Source organism: Cyanistes caeruleus, chromosome 3 (genome assembly GCF_971803275.1).
Source record: "Cyanistes caeruleus chromosome 3, bCyaCae1.hap1.1, whole genome shotgun sequence".
Taxonomy (NCBI): Eukaryota; Metazoa; Chordata; class Aves; order Passeriformes; family Paridae; genus Cyanistes; species Cyanistes caeruleus.
Genome location: NC_141703.1, coordinates 84695857 through 84714465, shown reverse-complemented (window position 1 = coordinate 84714465; position 18609 = coordinate 84695857). Strand labels below are relative to the sequence as shown.

Genomic DNA, 18609 nt, shown 5'->3' with positions numbered 1-18609 from the left:
CCAGGACTGAGCTGTTCCCAGAGAGACACAAGAGAGCTCGTAGAGTCAGGACATGAGCAGGTATCAGTGTGATAGAAACACCTATGTGGGACCGGGGTTGGCCACCTCCAGCCAGAGCTCCACTGAGAGGTGGGGCAACACTTCTGCCTGCAGGAACAACACAGGACTGTTTTAGGCAGGGAAGAGGATGCTGAGCTCATCTCCTTGCTCCCTTGAATTTCAAGGACTCTTGCAAATACCAGAGCACAGAGGTTATGTGAATAAAAATTACATTAGCATGCCGAGCAACTTTGTCAGCAGTTTCTTATTAAAGCACTTGGTCCTCTCTGTAGTGGGCACTTCCATTCAACCTCCCCCTCGTCACTGCTAACAGTCAACTGGGCTCTCCATTAAATTTGAGCTCGTGTACGAAACAGTGAGAGGGTTGATTTCAATATCCTCCTTCTTGTCCCACCACGCACAAGCTGTTGCTACTTATTAAACATTTTAAAATCCCTGCTGCCAAAGTCCCCAGGAGACATTTATCTGCCATAGTCATAAACGACTTGCCAGCATGCTACTCCAAACTGCATTTCCCAGCCAATAAATACACAAGCTCCAGAATCAGGAAAAGCAGGGTTTGGCTCTAATTTTCAGTGGTATGTCACTGGGATACTATAACTACTTTTAAATTCAAATCAGCTTCCTAAAAATGAACTGATTTTATCAGATACAGCACAGTGGACTGTTAAACACGTAGCCTCATGTACTGAAACACTATACATTTAATGAAGTTATGCCATTAGCAAATGTACAACATGGGTGCATTAAATCCACCTATAGAACAGCTCTACGTATGAGAGAGGATTTATTTTAGCTTTTCTCAATAGAGCAGGAGTCCCTTTTCTTGGCTTTTGCTAGGTTATTTAACTAAAACCAGGATTTGCGCACACACAAAAAACCCCAAAAAGTATCTACTCTCATAATGAAAAAAGACTGATTTTTTTTCTTTTTTTATTCCAGTTCAGGAAGGAAGAGAATCATCTTGCAAGGTATTATATTCAGCTCCCTTGCCTCTATAATCTACTTCTGCTCAGCAGGAGCCCCCAAAGAAACACCTTATGTCCCAAGTGAAACGTGAAAACTACTTGTAAGGTCTCTTTTGAGGCACATGATTCGGACGGTCACTTTCAGAGTATCAGAATCCGCGTTGTCTTCCATCTCCTTTCTTTCTGGGAAGAGCTCTCTGGCATGCCATGGGCTCCCCCTGTTCCAGGTGGAAGGTTATTTCCCTGCCCCAAATCAGAACGGGTTAGGATGACACAAGTTAACACAGACACCCATTTCGCACTTACACCTAAGGACGTACGTTGACGACTCCCCACTTCAAATTCCTTACAAAGAGGGGCGAAAATAAACAAAAAAACCCAAAAACAACAACAAAAAAAGGACAAGAGACAGTAAATTTCACTGTGATCACACTACGGCAAAATATACCTTCTGTTCATTAAAAAAATGTGTGAAGGCCAAATTAAAGAGGGAAAAAAGAAATGTTGCATGAGTTACAGTGCAACCGTATTATTCCTTCTCATTCTATTTTCCTCCCCCCCACCTTGTTCAGTTTAGAAAAAGGATTGAGTACAACACAGTCAGGTAAGTGGCCACAAAAGAGTAGCTGTCTTTGGCAAGAAGTCACCGCATTGACCCTCTCTGTCACCTTCTGCCCATTTCGCTCTGTCTCATGAAGTGGATGTTGTTGGCGCTGTCTGAGAGTTCGGGGTACTGCTCCACTGAGATCACAAAATAGCCATCGTAGCCCTGTACCCGGCCCGTGTTTAGCACTTGTTGCTTCTCCCCTTCTGTCCACGAGCGAATACCCTCCTCCCCATCCCGCAGTCTCTGCTGTTCTCGGGACCAAGCTTGGGTGACGGCGCGCTGTCGCGCCAGCTCCAGGACGCGTGCCTTCTCCTCGTCCAAGGTGGTCCCGTAGCGCGTGTTTAGACACAGTGCACCATATTGGAGCTGGATGTCCGTGTAGCGTCTAGTCCTCCCGCTCAGCACTGTGTTGATCTGGGACACTGTCACATTCACGCCGTTCTCCAGGGTCCTCCGCCCGCCGCTGAGGCCCAGGATGGATAGGTCGCCCTCCGACGGCCCCTGCTTAATGAAATAGTGTGTGTCCACCCCGTCGATGGTGAAGTGCAAGTTCTCCAGGTAGTGGGCGTTGTTCAGGATGGCTGCGATCCTCCGCCCATCCTCGTTGGCCACGCTGATGATGTCAGTGGCCACACGCCCGTCCTTCATGGCGAACTTGACGCCCTTGCCAAAGATGGAGCCTCCAGAAGCAAAGTTCTTGTTCTTCTTGACGCGCCGGCACCCAGCGATGCTGGAGCTGTAGATTTGTTCAAAGCGCTCCAGGGTGACAAAGGCCTTCAGCTGCTTCTGCACTTCACACTGAACTCCCAAAATGGACTGAGCAGGGAGAGAAAGAAGAGGACGACACATTAGAAAGAGAAACTTGATGACCCAAAGGCATTATTAGGATGCTGGAGAGCAGGAGAACATTCTGGAAACATGTAATGAGGACCCACGTTATCTTTTTCCCTTATCTCATTTTTTCAAAATTTTAATTCCTTTTCATGGAAGAGACATGTTGTCCCCCTTAATGCTCATTGTTTCTATAAACTGAACTGTATTTAATCCCATAGATTGAAGGATGTAAAGGTAGAAAAAGACTTTTTTGCCTCAGTGGTGTGGGGGTTGAGTTTGGACACATAATTTGGTTGTGTTTCAGTGTTCTTCTGCATATAAGAAACAATTTGTCTCATGGCCATAATGCTTTACCAAATGTTTTCAGATTTTCTGTGAAGCATGGAAGTATTTGTAAAAGTTTCTTCTATTTTAACTCCACTTTGTAACTCCTTGTGCTGCCTTCAAAGGCCCTGCATGACCTGCATGACCCTCAAAGTGGCCATAACCTCTCTGTATTCTATTTTAGCCTGGCCAAAGCAGGTTGTTCAAAACTCAAGGAAGGCATTAAATCCAAAACTGATTTCCTGCAAACCCTCTACAATTTGTGAGGCTCCCTGAGTTAAGGCCAACCATACCTGATGCTCAACTTTTGGCTTATATTGAAGGAAAAATACTGAGAGACACCAGCCCAGGTCATTTGCAGTCCGGTGTAATACAAAGTCACTTTTGCTGTTAGTGTATAATGGAGCAAGCACACAGCAAGTCAGCAGCTCATCATTACTGCATAATGCTCTGGAAATGCTCCCATCAACTCATGGCAGCGCTGGCTTCTTACAGACTCCTGTTTGTGAACAATTATTTGCTCAAATTTCACAAAAGCAAGAGGATTCTATGACAAAACTCTCCTGGCACTGCCAACGGCTCAGTTCAATAATGTAATGACACCCAGGATTAAAAATAGCCTACAAAGTTTGCTCCATTCCAATTATTTTGAAAAAATTTAACTCCCATGAAGGATATTGCCTTAAACTGTCCATGAACTAGAGATTTACATCCTGGGTGCAAGAAGACAATTCAGATGATGTGGGTATTTCAGTGTGGACCTCTCACACAAGACTTGAAACATGACAATGAAAGTGAAATAAACTCTCATTTCCATGGTGGCCATTTCCAGGGAAGAATCATAAAGTATTTAAAAAAAAAATAAAAAAAATAAAGGATTAAGCATTGCAACTTGCTCAGAAGTTATGCACAGTTTTGACTGATAAAAGAGAAAACTATAAGGGAACAGAGGAACACAATTTCAAGAGCACATTGTAGGTTGTAGAACATTACAATTCCCAGAAATTACTTTTTTGTTCAAAGTGCTGAGCAGGCTGGTGTACTTTCTCCTTTTCCCTTTTTGATTGGCAGCATAGCAGGTGGAGCAGGAACCAGTTTCCTATGAAAAAGGAGCTCTTTCTGGTTTTCTCCATCCTGCCTGTGGGGCATCTCACACACCCCCTAGAGAGCAATATAATTAACAGACTGATAGGGAGCCGAGCCCAGCTTCTCTGCCAATTGCACAAGTGCTCTAATTATGCAAAAAATGGACATAATTAATGTAGATGTCAGTGATGATGGACATGGAACAATTAGGCTTCTAGGCTCCCTGAAACATTTAACTGTTCTAAACAAGTGCACACTGCACAGCCTTGGTAATTAGCTATTTCCTCTTCAAAGAAGTTTAAATGGAGAGTTCTTCTCAGGTGTATCTCATAGGGGTTGACTCCAGGTGGTCCTTTTACCACTTTCTATGTCATGCTGCCTTTCCAACTTGCCTCAGTAACATTTACCAGTGATGGGAAAAGGCATCTCTCAGCACTCATACCAAATCACTGCGCACTCAAGGATGTAAATCAGGTCTTCTGTGCTACATTGCTATGTCCTGTGATCACTTTTGTATTGCCATCTATATATACATCACCTTGTTTACCAGCAGGTGAGTGATAAAGAGTCCCTGGAATTAATTGCACCATCTACTGATTATCACCTTGGGGAAGGGAGCTTGGGGAGATCAGGCAGTACTGGGCATGGATGAATAATTCCTATAAGATATTTCCCCTGTTTCCCTTCTATTTTGTCTTCATCACCTTATTCTTGATGAGCTACAGGAACTCTAATATGTTTTCAATTATGAGCAAATTATTAGGTAAAGATCCTCTATGAGTGCTTCCAAATTAGGTTGACCCAACAAAACAGTGGATCTGGACCACCCTATATCAAAATTCACAGGCAGAGACCTACCTTCACGCATCTTAATCAAGAACAAAAACACAACCAAAAGGTTTTTTTATTGAGTACTGGTTACTTCTGGGCTCTCTCCACCTTTTTTTTCACATAGGGAACTAGGAAATGAGATGTGCAAAGCTGTAATGCTGAACATTCACCATCACTTAGAATCACAGACTGGTTTGGGCTGAAAGGAACCTTAAAGATCATCTAGCTCCAAACCTACCACAGGCAGGGACACTTTCCACTATACCAGGTTGCTTGAACTTAACTATTAGCTAGCAACTATTTCAATAACTAAATGCATCTCTGTTACCTTGAAAACAAGCCCAGGATGACTTTGAAACGACTTTGTGATTGCATTTCTTTGATAAAAGAGTGTATTTGGGAACAGCATTCTGTTAAAGGAAAAGCAAACACATCCAACCGAAAAAAAACAACAACCCAACCAACAAATTTAAGCAAACCAGAGCACAGCCAACATGTAGGTTGTGCTGTGAATATAAAGAGGGTGGAGGCAAACAGATTATACATAGTTCAAAGAGGCAGTGTATCCCTGACTTTGAAATTGCCATTTCTATTTAATCTTAGAACTAATTTCAAAGAACTGGCAAGGAAAAGAAACAGAAAATTTCCTTCCAAAGCTGTAGTGGCATGTGCTATTCTCTAAAAATTGCTGCTGCTTTTAGCAACTGTAAACCAAGGCACCTATAAACCAGTTTTACAGAAGAAAGAAGGGAATTCATTGCTATTTTATTTCAATATTTGTTGCTCGATGTGAGTGACAAATATGCTGGGTTTGTTTTCCCTCACAGTCTTTTTTAATCAGATGTCCTTAGGTGACATTTCACTTTATCTAGTAACAACCCTTTGGAGAGAAGAGAACGACCTTCATCATTTGTTCTCTCTGCACAAAGCTCAGGAGAGCAGCACATTACCAGGATCTCTGAATAGCCTCTTACATTTTGCCGGCACCTCTTGAGGATTTGAAATACCATCACCAGATCCTATCATCTGTTGTTTTTAAATACCACCTTCCAGTGTGAGACTGAAAGCTTTAATTTCCCATCAAGGATCCAAGATGTGAAATACGTGAACATGTTTCCAAGGTTCCTTATATCTGTGTACCATTATAGATAGATAGGTGTTTCTCTTGCCACCATATGGCTTACAATGCGGAAAGCTACTTTTTCCAAAAGGTTTGGAAGTTATGATTTCTCTGATATATGATTCATTTTTAACTCCTTCCTATTTATCACAGAATCACAGAAAGGCTTGGTGTGTAAGGGACCTAAAAGATTATCTTCTTTCTAACCCCCCCACCATGGCCATGGATGTCCTCCACTAGACCAGGCTGCCCAAAGCCCCATCCAACCTGGCCTTGAACAATGCCAGAAATGTAATATCCACATCTTGTCTGGGCAACCTGTGGCAGTGTCTCATGGCTCTCTGGGTATAGAAATTCTTCTTAACATCTACTCTATACCTCTCCTATTTTAATTTTAAACTGTTCCCCCTTGACCTATCCCTATTTTCCAGTGTAAAAAGTGGCTCTCCCTTTTTTTATAAGCCTCCTTTTTATTTACCCTGTAGGTCTCCATTAACACAGCCATTGTTCAGCCATCAGCCTCCTCCCTGCATTCCACATAGCCATCACCTGGAGGCAAATCTCCATTTGGATGTGCCCACCAGCACAACTGCACTCCAGGCAGTCCGAGAGGTGGTGTGTGGGGCAGCAGAGCTGAGCCATGTGCCAGCAAGGCCAGTGCTCTGGATGCTGCCAGGCTGGGAATGAGCCAAACAGGAACACTAACTCAGGGGCTTAGAGGACAGGTCTTTTCTCCACCCTGCCACTGTACATGACTGTAGGGGGATAGTGAGGTTGAGTTCATTAAGCAGTTTTCAAGTGTAGAGAAGTAAGAGGATTTTCCTTCTCCTCTTGCTCATTGTTTTTCAGATTTCTCATCTATTTTCATAAAGCCTCAAGAGCTTAATGTCTTTGAGACTTCAATTCCTTTCCCTGCATTAGATCCTTTGAAAACTGATCACTACATTTGTAAAACATAACTGGGTGCTGATGGACAGACATGCAGACAGTGTGATGGTCCAAGCCCAGACATGCAACGTCAGATGCCTTCCCTGAATGAATGTATGCTGGCAGAGCCAGTCCCTCAAACAGATTGTCCTTGGAAGAAGGTCTGTCAGAAAGCACAGCCTCATAGCTCACTTCCTGACTGAGCATCCCAGGGCAGCCCCTGCCTCCAAAATGCTGCTCCAGAGGGGATGCCAAAAACTACTTCTCCAGCAAAGCCTGTAACAGGCACTGCAGAAAACAGGACCATTCCTGGAGACAGTGCCCATGGGATGGAGGGAAGGGTAGTTATAACAGGATGTAGATAATAATACAAGTGCTAACTTGTATTATTAAAACACATCTCCCTGGAAATGAAGTTGTTCTGGCTCCAGCAATTACCTGACAGCTCAACAAGACAAAAAGGAAGGGCAGAAAAAAAAAAAGCAAACAACAAAAAACTAGAAGAGAAATTGGATTCAGGTGCCACAGTTCCACAATATGCCAGAGGTCACCCAGAGTCCCCCAGTGGCCAATAACACTGAACTTGTTCAACAAACAATTTAGTGACAGCCTCACAGCCATGGGGAGGAGGTGGGGGGAAGTGCTTCACAGTGGAGTATTGGATTTTAAATGTCACTTCAGAGCTTTAGGGGGTTAGTGCAAAGTTTATGACATGCTGGCTGTTTTTGAGGTGGTGGATGCTGAAAGTCAGAATTATCTCTCTTGCCTTCCAGACTTGCAAGGCAAGTACCAAAAATGTTTTGGAAGGAGATGCTAGGGCCCTCTGGTTATGCACTCTGAAGAGAGATGAAGCAGCCATTTATGGGTGTTAGTTGCTTTGCTGTTGTGCTCCTGTTAGTCGTTTCTGCTGGGCCATAGCTTTGATCAGCAAAGCCAGTGCAGTAGCTCAAATATACTTTCGTCTAACATAAGGAGTTATGTGACCCAGAGAAACTAGGGATCATGGAGATGAGAAAGTTGTGGTACATCATTCAGTGATCAATGCCTTGTCCAGGCTACTTTTACAGGACAAAAGGTCTATACTCTGTATGCTTCGCAATACCACTTTACAGTTTGATCAGTCTTATTAACTGAAAATATGTCCTGTGCTTCCATTTACCTTGGTTCAATTTTGTCATTTCCTGTGTTAAATTTTCAAAAGCTTCTATTTTCTTCCACATGCTTCATAAATAAATACAGAGACAGCCAGTGGGAAAGAGGACTGGACGGTGTCTGAGAGTTTGTTTTGATGACTGGAAGGGTTGGGAGTGAACAGAACTTTATGTGAGATATTAGTATTGGATGCATGGATAGGCATAGGAAAAAATTGATCATGTGTTCAGGTATCGTATGTGAATGAATTTGGTATATGCAAATATGTGCCTACAATATGCTGGGTGTGACAGAAAGCAAGGGAATCCTGCTCTACAGCATTTAAGAGCCACTTGCTATCACAGCATGATCCTACAACTGAAGACTGAAATAAAAATGCTCGTGTTTTGTTGCTGTCGTAACACAGGGGGAGAATATAAAACAGCCTGCAATGGTTAAATTCCACTTTCAACATCTGAGTGCAAAGGGACTCATCTGGAAGCATGACAGCTTCCCTCAGTATAAGTATACTGTCCCTTCATGACAGTATAAAGCCCTCTTTTTAACAAGCAGGTCCCTGCACAGCCTCACTGCAGCTTCTGGCTTTAAAAACCTGTGAGGGACATGGAGATTTTCCTTCCTTCTTTTTGCTCATTCAAGCAGATTCACCTAAATGGGTGGACAGAAGGGAGGGCTCTCCTTGATTTTATTTCCAGCCCATCTGCCTGTATGAGCAAGGGTCAGTCTTCACCTCAAGCTGTCATTCAAGTTGCTTGGCTATTCAGTAAGTCAAATAATGATACTATAATACACACTAAAAAAAAAAAAATAAAAAAAAAATATATATATATATAACTATAATACACATAATGAACAAATAATAAAATAACGATATAATAACATTACCAATAATAATAATTTCTGTGGTGGTTCTGTGAGAGTTATTATCTACAGCACATTACAACACAAAGATGGGCTTCTGTACAGTCTCTGGTTGAGCCTTTCCTGTTTGCCTCCTGTACAGCTTTGCCCAGGGAGACTGTGTCCCAGCAGTGAGGAAGAAAAATCCTCATTAGAAAAATGACTTCTATTAGCATTTTATGGTTTAATCAAGGAAATAAGAAATGAAAATGGAGCCTCTGAGCTTCAAATCACAACTGAGTTACTGCACTGTAAAAGTTTTCAAGCATCAATCCAGTCATGGTAGCAAAAGGCAGTTTTTTTAGTTCTCCCTATATTATTAAGTGACACTTCATATAAATTTCTTGTTGAAGTTGAATCTAGTACATTTTAACTTGTGTTCAGCATGGCTATGAGTCTGAGTACCAGTGATGACTGATACATGACTACTAGCAATCTACAGCAATTGTTTGTACCTTTGAGTGATACCTTTTTTGATTCAGGAAATGTGACCTCCTGGTTAAAGATGTATACCTCAAGAATCTGCTGCAGGACATCAAGATTTCAGTGAAACCATAGGTAGAGAGGCTAGGAGGGCAGATGGAATCAATTCCATTGCCTATTTTTATTGTTTTATCAGCAGAAATGTGGTGAGCATGTCCTGATCTCCCCAAGCATGTTGGTGCCTCACTGCTCTTGCAATGTTTGAACACACTGCAACAGCAAGTGGGAGTTCAGACTAAAGAGGATTCAGACTAAACTGATGAAAGCCACCCCAGAATACAAACAGCTATGAAATGAAAGAGAATCCTGAGAGGTAAATTACTTTTTCAAGGTTATACACTGATAAGCAGTAGGGCTGGGAGTTAACCCAGGGCTCTTAAATCCTGACCCCGTGTTCTAACCTTTAACAGTGCTTCTTCCGTCTTTCAGCTAAGTAAGTCTCTACAGGAAGATGGGGAAATGATTGGGCTGCAAAAGCTTTTTTCTTGCCAATTTTATCACTGATTTTTGCACCAGCATCTACCAAAATGGCTTGGGAAACAAGATTGTTTTTAAAAGCAGGACCTAGTTACACGGGATTAAACCTGGTCAGATAAAATTAAAGTTTAATATCATCAAAAAATTCTTTCTGGAGGGACTTTCTGCAATGCAAAACAGTTTCCTATAGAAATAGTGTGGCTTCTCGTTTAAGACATTTTAAACCAAAATGATTAAGTTTCTAGAACAACAACAAAAAAATCTTCATAAACCTATTCTGTATCAAGATTCATTTTTTTTTAAGTTTTAAAAATCCTGAGTGTAAAGGCCTTGAATTTAGCCTGCAATATGTGACAGTGGGGCCTCTTGTGGGAGAAAGAAACAGTAACACACCACTTCATTGAGCAACCAACAGAAAATATTGCAGGAAAAAGCACCATGGCAGTAGGGAACTTAATATGTGATTGTTTGGTCAGAGTTCAGTACTGGTATGGGGTCTAAATCACTCTTCATCTCTCAACACACTGGTTTTTCAACCAACACTGCAAATGGATAGTTTGCTGATAAAGGCATAAGATACAGTATGGAGTTACATGGATCACCTTGCTATTGTCCCATTCTTGGGTTTTCATCTGTGTGTGGATTAGTTCATAGGATGGCTCCATTGCATCCATGTCTGGCTTGGGGTAGCCAGGGATGACATTGTGCAGCTGGAACCCAAAGGTGAGCAGCCAACTGTTGACATCTGGAAGGGAAAAGAAACATAAGTAAGATTATCTGATCTCTCAAGCTGGATTGCCCAGGAGAAGGCTCAGAGGTGTACCCCACAGTGGCTACCACTGTAGCAGTCTAGACAAAATGATGAGTGTCCGCTTTGTGTGAAGAGCAGAAATCTTAATGCTCCTAGAAAGAGCCATGTGCCAAAATCTGGCCTTTCCACCTCCAGCCAGAGCCAAATTCTGCACTTTACCAGCTCTGAAACAGAAATGTTGGCAGTGAGCAAATGGCCCAAATCAAAGCCAACTTCATGTCTTTTCTTCATCAGCAGAAACCAAGCACTGTTTGAAGGTGTGCAGAAGTGCAGCAACAGCAACACACTCAGAGGCTGAGATATTCCATCCAACAAGGAAGTGTTATCCAGTCCTACAGTCAGCTTAGAACACTTCAGCCCCAATACTTCTCTTCCTGAGGACTCTCAAAGGGCCTGCAGGCTGGAGACTAAATTTAGAACTATGTACCAGAATACCAAGACATCCAGGATGGACAGCTCAAGCATTTAGCAGGTGCTCACAGAAGAGGCTCTGGATATATCCTCTGCTTTTTCCATGGATTTCCACCTCAGTCCAGAGTTTCCTGGCATCTTTTGTAAAAAGCTGTAGTTTGAGTATTAAACCAGTGTTAAGTCACATCATCTTTTATAGTGATATATATAGTCAGCCTTCATACTATCTGAAAGGTACATTATAGTGAAAATAATCGTACAGACACGAGAGAGATATTTTGCCTGGGTACTTTTTACAAACACCTTAAAAAAAGTCCATGGATGGTGAGAAAACTGGTGGCTACTAGTGATAAATTATTGTCTTATACAAAAGAGGGACCACTGGCACTAAAGGGAACATGATGGAAAACCATCCATTTGGGACATCATTCCTGCATTTACCTGCCAGTAGGATTACAAAGTCTTCCTTGATTTTTGATTGCACAGCTATTAGGAATAGCAGCTGAAAGTCAATCGGCTGGAGTTAAAAATTATGAGGTTGGGTAACTCCTAGATCTGTTTGGGATTAGCATCACTTCCCCCCCTTAACTTCAGAGCATTTGATGAACACACCTTGTTTGCCTTCACTTAGCTCCAGAGGACACACCTGCTACAGTGCCTAAGCAATATGGTATGCATATGGCACACAATAGCAATTGCAAGGTAAATACATGTATGAAGGTAAAGTTTAACTAATATTATTTCCCAGGAGTCTTAAGTGTTTGGATGTAACTGGAATTTTGTTGGTGATTGCTCTGCTTCAAGCTGGAAGTGCAGAGGGCTGATTTTCATTTTGCTAAACTCAATAAGTGCTGTTGAAACAATCCGACAACAGAAATAAATTTAAATAATCAAATATGCATCTTTGAATATTTTTTTCTCTATTCCCATGAGCCTAAATTAATGTTTTGAAGAACTGGTTGGGAAAGAAATTATGGATGCAAGTGGCAAATAATGCCGTTCCAGATGACTGGAGAATCAAGAGCCAAACAAACACACTATCTGTTGCTTGTTTTCCTACAGGCCAAAATGTTGCGATTGGGCAGATGTCCAAAAAGCCCTTGCGACAATCCATGTGGAAGAGGGAGGATTTCTGTAATAAAAACACTTCTGTTCACTCAATGTACAGATTGTTTTTGGAGTGTCTTTGAAACAGAGAGGTTGGGGGGGTACGAAAGAAATGAAAAGGCTCATCTGATTATTTTGCTGCCTAGTGCTAAGCCAGCCTGCTTCCAAATCCTTCTTATCTCAAATGAAGAACTTTGATGTACATATTGTGGACCAGGTGGTCAGAAGAACACAGTAAAACAGTGAAGGTCAGCATTGGTGCAGGAATCGTTTCCCAAGCACTTCAAAAATGCTAAAAAGAATACAGGGAATGGATGCTGAACTGCCAAAAAATATGTAACATGTCTGGAAATATCCAATACAGGGAGTTTTTTAATACTTCTCAGAAAACTGACTTCTAAAACATTTGCAAATAGGAGTTTGTTCTTCTTGGGAAGAGGTGTTGGAATACCCAGAACAAAAAAACCCCACCAAAACGAACAACCTGAAACCATGGGAGGAAGGTGTGGAGCTGAGAAAACAGAGGGAAAAATACTAATTTGACAGGAGGCAGTGACAACTTTTTTGACAGAAAAGTACATTTCACATCACAGAGGTTTTTTTCAGCTACAGTAACCCTGCCAACACATTTCACAGTAAATTCATTTGAGGGCAAAGAAAAAGAGTGCTTAATGCAGACACATGTAATGGAAATGTCAGTTCAATCCATCAGGATTGCTGAAGCTGGCAGCAAAGCTCTGTGCCATGAAGTGTACAATCACTAAAATATTCATGTTTAACAATGGGCTTCTCAAAACATAAATACCTGCTTGTCCTGCTCTCCCCTCCACGTACCTTCAATTTCCATAAGCTCAGAGACCTCATCATTGTGGACCAAAGCACGTGTTGGTCACCCATGTCCTGGGCACTGAGCTCCCTGAGGGAGAAGCAGGTCCCAGAGGGGGAATGGAGGGACAGAAAGCGGTTCCCTGTGCCCAGATCTGGGCAGATTTGATTGTGATGACAAGGACAGTCTTGTCATGGGTCCTGCCCACGAGGTGCCTGAAAGCCCAAGCAGAAAGAAGTGCTGGGGCAGCAGCCTCGTGTCACAGCACTCATCCCATAGCATGGCCTGCTTCTTCCATGCACTGAGGGAGGAGAAACTTGTAAATGTATTTGGGCTCCGTATTCTTGAAAAATTAAAAATAGAACTTACAAGACCAAGGAAAAAATTATTTGATGCATATAAAATATTAGTGTATCAGGTTTTGATTGTCAGAGCTGTGTGGGAAGCTGTGCACCTGTTCTAACACAGGGCTAGGAAAAATATTTTGTCCTGTCTTAACTTGCGCAGGAAAACAAAAATCTGTTAATGTGTCACAAAGCAACAGTTCAAAAACCAGATCAGTTCAAACCAAAAGTTTCCAATTAATTTCTGAATTTAACTACATTTTGGTTTTGACTTCTTTTTTTTTCTTTTCTAGGTTTTAATCATTAGTTTACACTTAACTTGAAAAGGCTGAAAATCCAAAATGAATTGTTCTTTAAGGACATTTTGGAATTTGTCATTTAGACAATTTTGAGAGCTGTTTACGCTTCTGCTGAGAAATCTCTCAAGCTCAACCCTCCCCCATAAACAAGTTCAGTTTTGACAAAAAAGCATTTTCTGATAGGAAAAGTTATCTTGAGGTATTCCCTCCCAGCCTTAATTATCAGAGTGAGAGCAACATACAGATCTTAGCCTGCATCTTTTGACATATTTTACTTCCCTTGTGGCATCATCTTCTCAGCTCTGGAGAAAACAACTTTTCATGAAAAAACTCCATGATCTAATCCTTATGAATATTGCAGAAGAACCTGAGAGCACAAATCCTAATGGCTAGAAAAACAAGCAGGATAGAAAACCTAGGATTTTTACTTTGTAACTTTTATTTTCTATTAAGTAGATCTCATGACTCAGGGGAATGCAATTATCGTTGAATACGGGAAGGTTGTGATAGATGCAGCAGGAGCATTTAAAAGTTAATTCTATCTCCTTAAGAAGTATGTACATTTGATGTGTGATTGTGGCATTTGTCTTTTCAATGGGAAGTATCAAGAAAAATCCCACCAAAAAGTCTTCTCAAACTCTTCTCATTGCTACGACTGTTGCACACTGTATGAAAATAGGTTTGAAGGGGAAAGGGATAAAACAAAGCTGGCTGGAGATAAACCTGGGGGCAGCACACTAACGGGACAGTTTCTAGGGAGGTCCTTCAGGCTGCTGTCTCAGCACGGGGGGTGGGGATGGCAGCAAACATGCAAGTGTGATCAGGTGGCCAAGAAGGCCAGTGTTATCCTGGGCTGTATCAGCAACAGTGTGGCCAGCAAGACCAGGGCAGTGATTGTCCCTCTGTACATGGTACTGGTGGGGCCATACCTCAAATCCTGTTCAGTTTGGGGCCCCTCACTCCAGGAAGGACATTGAGGTGCTGGAGTGTGTCCAGAGAAGGGCAGTGGAGCTGGGGAAGGGTCTGGAGCACGAGTCTGATGAGAAGTGGCTGAGGGAGCTGTGGGTGTTTAGCCCAGAGAAAAGGAGGCTCAGGGGGATCTTATCACTCTCTACAACTCCCTGAAACAAGGTTGCAGTGTGGTGGTGGTTGGTTTCTTCTCCTAGGTAACAAGCAATAGGACAAGAGGAAACAACCTCAAGCTGCAGATGGGAGGCTTAGACTACGTTTTAGGAAAAATTTCTTCACACAATGGGTTGTCAAGCACTGGAAGAGGCTGCCCAGGCAGTGGTGGAGACACCATCCCAGAAGGGATTTAAAAGACGTGTAGTTGAGGAACTTAGGGGCACCGTTTAGTGGTGGACATGGTAGTACTAGGTTAATAGTGGGACTTTATAATCTTAAAAGTCTTTTCCAAACTAAATGATTCTATAATTCTATGAATATAAGAAAGACATTTAACATACAAAAGGATTTTCTGTATAAATATCCCAGAGCTCATATTACAGTGATTTTACAAAGTTTCAGGGGAAGCAGTTCAGAGATTGTATTAAGCTTTGGGGTAGGTGTGCCTCAAAATCTGTCCTTTAAGCCTAATGCACTTTCTTTTCTTGACTTTTTGTAGACACTTAATTCTGTGGGACAGATTAACTTTGAACTACATAGCTAATAGTGTAGCAGTCATGTAGATGCTCTGAAATAGCTGACTGTAATGAAAGGTTTAAATTGCTTTGCCATTCTACTAAAACAAATCTGTATGCCATTTGTTTAGTTGCAAATAACCATCTACGCAAAACTGTAAACAGAGCTGCCCCTCTACACAGAGAAAGGTTATCAGGACATTAATTGGTAGCTAAATTTCAGATATCTGAGTGGACAAAAAACTGTAAGGAAAATGAAAAGAACAAAGACCTAAGAAGAGAGAAGAAAACAGGTTTGGGAATTACAATCTCCATCTATGCTAATGAATTAAACATGCCCTGTACATGGGGGTCCACCTGGCAAACTAAAACTTATGTCCATTAATTAAAGAATGGAAAACCTCATGGGGATTAGGACACTGAGAGAGGAATTACCTATTGTGCTGGTTTTGGTGAGGATAAATTTCTTTACAGTAGCTGGTACAGGGCTGTGTGTTGGATTTGCTCTGCAAACTGTTGGTAACACATAGATGGTTTTGCTACTGCTGAGCAGTGCTCACCCAGAGCCAAGGCCTTTTCTGCTCCTCACTGACTCCACCAGCGAGGGGACTGGGGGTGCACAGGGAGCTGGGAGGGGACACAGCTGGACAGCTGACCCTGACTGACCCAAAGGATATCCCAGACCATAGGGTGTCAGGTAAAGCTGGGGAGGAAGAAGAGAGGATGTTTGGAGTGATGGTGTTTGTCTTCCCGAGACACTGCTTTGTGGGATGGAGCCCTGCTGTCCTGGGGATGACTGCCTGCTGATGGGAATTAGAGAAGGAATTCCCGGTTTTTCTTTTCTTGCACAAGCAGCTTTTGCTTCTCCTATTAAACTGTCTTTATCTCAATCTCTGTCTATGGGTTTTCTCATTTTTTTCTGTTCTCCATCCCACCTGGGAGGAGTGATTGAGCAGCTGTGGTGTGGGGCTTAGTTCCATCTGGCATTAGACCATGACACCTCTTTGCTGATGGTAAGCTTGTGAAAATGTTTATTAATTTAAAGGTCTTACCTGTCATGTAACATTTGATATCCTGAGAGTTGCTAATGGGGTTGTTGTTTTTGAACATATACAGGTTGAAAGGCATTATGTTATTGCTACTCAGATGCTTCCACATATCATGGTCTGGACTTGTCCAGCGACCCGCTAACACATCGTAGTCTCTCCGCCCCATGTGGATAAGCTTCGTGAGGGGGTCATACAGTCCTCCATGGTAGCCAATGATGATCTGGAAGTTTGGATTAGTGTCCATGTAGATCTCCCCATATGCTGTGTACAGTATCTGCTTGATCATTAAGCCAGTCCCACTGAAGACAGCCAAAGGAGTGCCAATGTTATCGCAGGCTATGTAGAATTCATCGCCGCTGCTGAGCTCCATTGCAAAGAGGTGGCCTTGGAGGTCATAGTACAGGGAGGTTATTTCGGAGCTTGAGTGGTTGTACAAATGGGTGACCTTGGTTGGGTTGGTCAGATCTGCGTAGAAGAACTGCAAGTGATGACCATGGCTGGTTTTGCTGGAGACTCTCCTTCCTAGGCCATCATAGCGGTACTTCACGCTCCACCCACTCACTTTATTGTAGGCTTTGATGAGCAGGCCAGCTGAGTTGTATTCAAAAATATCATTGCCTCTTTGCTTCAGGAAGCCATCTTCATCCATTTTGTACTGCACATCGCCCAGTCTGGTAATCCTATCCCTGAGGTCATACCTGAGTGGTGTAAGGCGGGCACTGTTCCCCGGACTCAACAGATGGAGGTTTCCGTTTAGGTCATAACTGTAACGCCAGAGAGGTTTGTCATTGATAGACACCGTCTGCAACTGGCCATCAGCATCATATTCATATGAGTAACGAGTTGTGTTTGCATAAGGGCCAACCTTCAGCTCTTTCTTAACCACTCTCCCCATGTTGTCATACTGCACAGTCATCCAGTACATGAGAGACCGGAAAATCTCATACTGGACCTCCTTCATCCTGCCATAGGCATCAAAATGTTTAGTGTGGGTCATGACAGCAGTGGTGATAATCTGGTTGATATCGTAGTAAATGACCCCAAATTTACCGAATTGCTCAGTTTTGCCTGACACATCATCGTACCTGTAGAGATCAATAGGCAAAGGTGTCTCGTTGATGACCGCTTGCATGCTGGTCACCCGGAAGCTGTTGTCATAGTTATAGTCAAAGCGTGCATTCACCATGCCCTCCTCAGTGAAGCGGAAAATCTGTCTGTCAATGAGGGGTCCTATCTGTCTGTATCTGATTGTGCAGGTGAACCCCTCATTCTGCAAGTTTATGGTCTTCAGCATGCCTGCAGTTTCGTCATACGTGAAACTGATCTTTGTGGTATCGTAGAGCATCTCGGCTAACTTGGACAGCTTCCCATACTTGTAGATGACACGTCTCCCTGTGCCCAAGTACAAAGTGTGGAGGAGCTGCTCATCCTCTGTGAAGTCCTGAATTACTGAGGCATTGCCTTCTGGTGGCCGGTAGATGTTCCTGTAGTAACCAATGGAACGAATGGTTTCCAAAGTCTGACGGGCAACGTTGGGCATGGTCACCGAGGACAACCGGTCATTCTTGTCAAACTCAAAGATGTACTGTCTCTGGCTGTGAAGGAGCAGCACCATGGACTGGATGGGAAGAAGAAAAGTATAGATTATATCCCTGTTTTTTGAGCAAAATTCTACTCTCACAAAATCCGTAAGATTCCTCAATCCAAACAAATTGCAGGGCAAGTAGGAAAAATCTCTGCACTCATAGAATTCAACAGCCAAAGGTAAGGAGCTGCACATGGCACATCAAGAATCCTCCAACAGAAGTGGGTCAGTGGAAGAAACCATTTATGCAGCGAGGAAGGTCCAAGTTCAGAATGCTGTTTTTCAAATCACTACCCTATAGCTGTCTTACCAAATTCCCTGTGCCAACAGCCTTTGAAAGCTAACTAAATAAAATTGGTGGAGATACTCAAACAATGCTTGAAAAAGTATTTCCCAACACCTTCCAATGCTGAATTTATTCATTGTGTCAACCCATTTTCTATTATCCTCTTCCTCCAAACTTCTGCCTGCATGCTTAATTATTCTGGAATTATTTTTTTTTTTTTTGTATATAACAAACAATCCCCATAGATTGTATAGTACAAGGAATAAGTCAATAATTTTTACTTTTTAAAGTATTTAATATGGCACAACTACAGTCTCCTTAAACTGTTTTAGGGATAGGCACTCTTCAAAAAAAACAGGAATAAAAAATTCCAGTCCCAGGTATATAGTGTATGGATCTGTGGGTCACTGGGCAGTGTAATGCTGAATGGTAATACCTGGAAAATATAAGTTCCATGCTAACCTACAGAGTGCAGGCCCTGG

The 18609-nt window shown here is 42.4% G+C and overlaps 1 protein-coding gene across 5 annotated transcripts in view; it reads right to left on the bottom strand.

Annotated features, from left to right (window-relative positions):
• Window positions 1–1444: 1444 nt before the first annotated feature.
• TENM4 (teneurin transmembrane protein 4) overlaps window positions 1445–18609 on the bottom strand; it is a 1355518-nt gene continuing 1338353 nt past the window's right edge. For 4 of the 5 annotated variants that reach the window (XM_086882312.1, XM_086882313.1, XM_086882315.1 and 1 more), the window contains 3 exons: window positions 16260–17874; window positions 10372–10514; window positions 1634–2451 (listed from right to left, as the gene is read on the bottom strand). In XM_086882312.1, coding sequence (XP_086738438.1) covers window positions 1693–2451; window positions 10372–10514; window positions 16260–17874 — 2517 coding nt within the window. In that variant the 3' untranslated portion in view covers window positions 1634–1692. Of the gene's footprint in view, window positions 2452–10371; window positions 10515–16259; window positions 17875–18609 lie in introns of all 5 variants that reach the window. The other variant, XM_086882314.1, reaches the window with a different exon arrangement.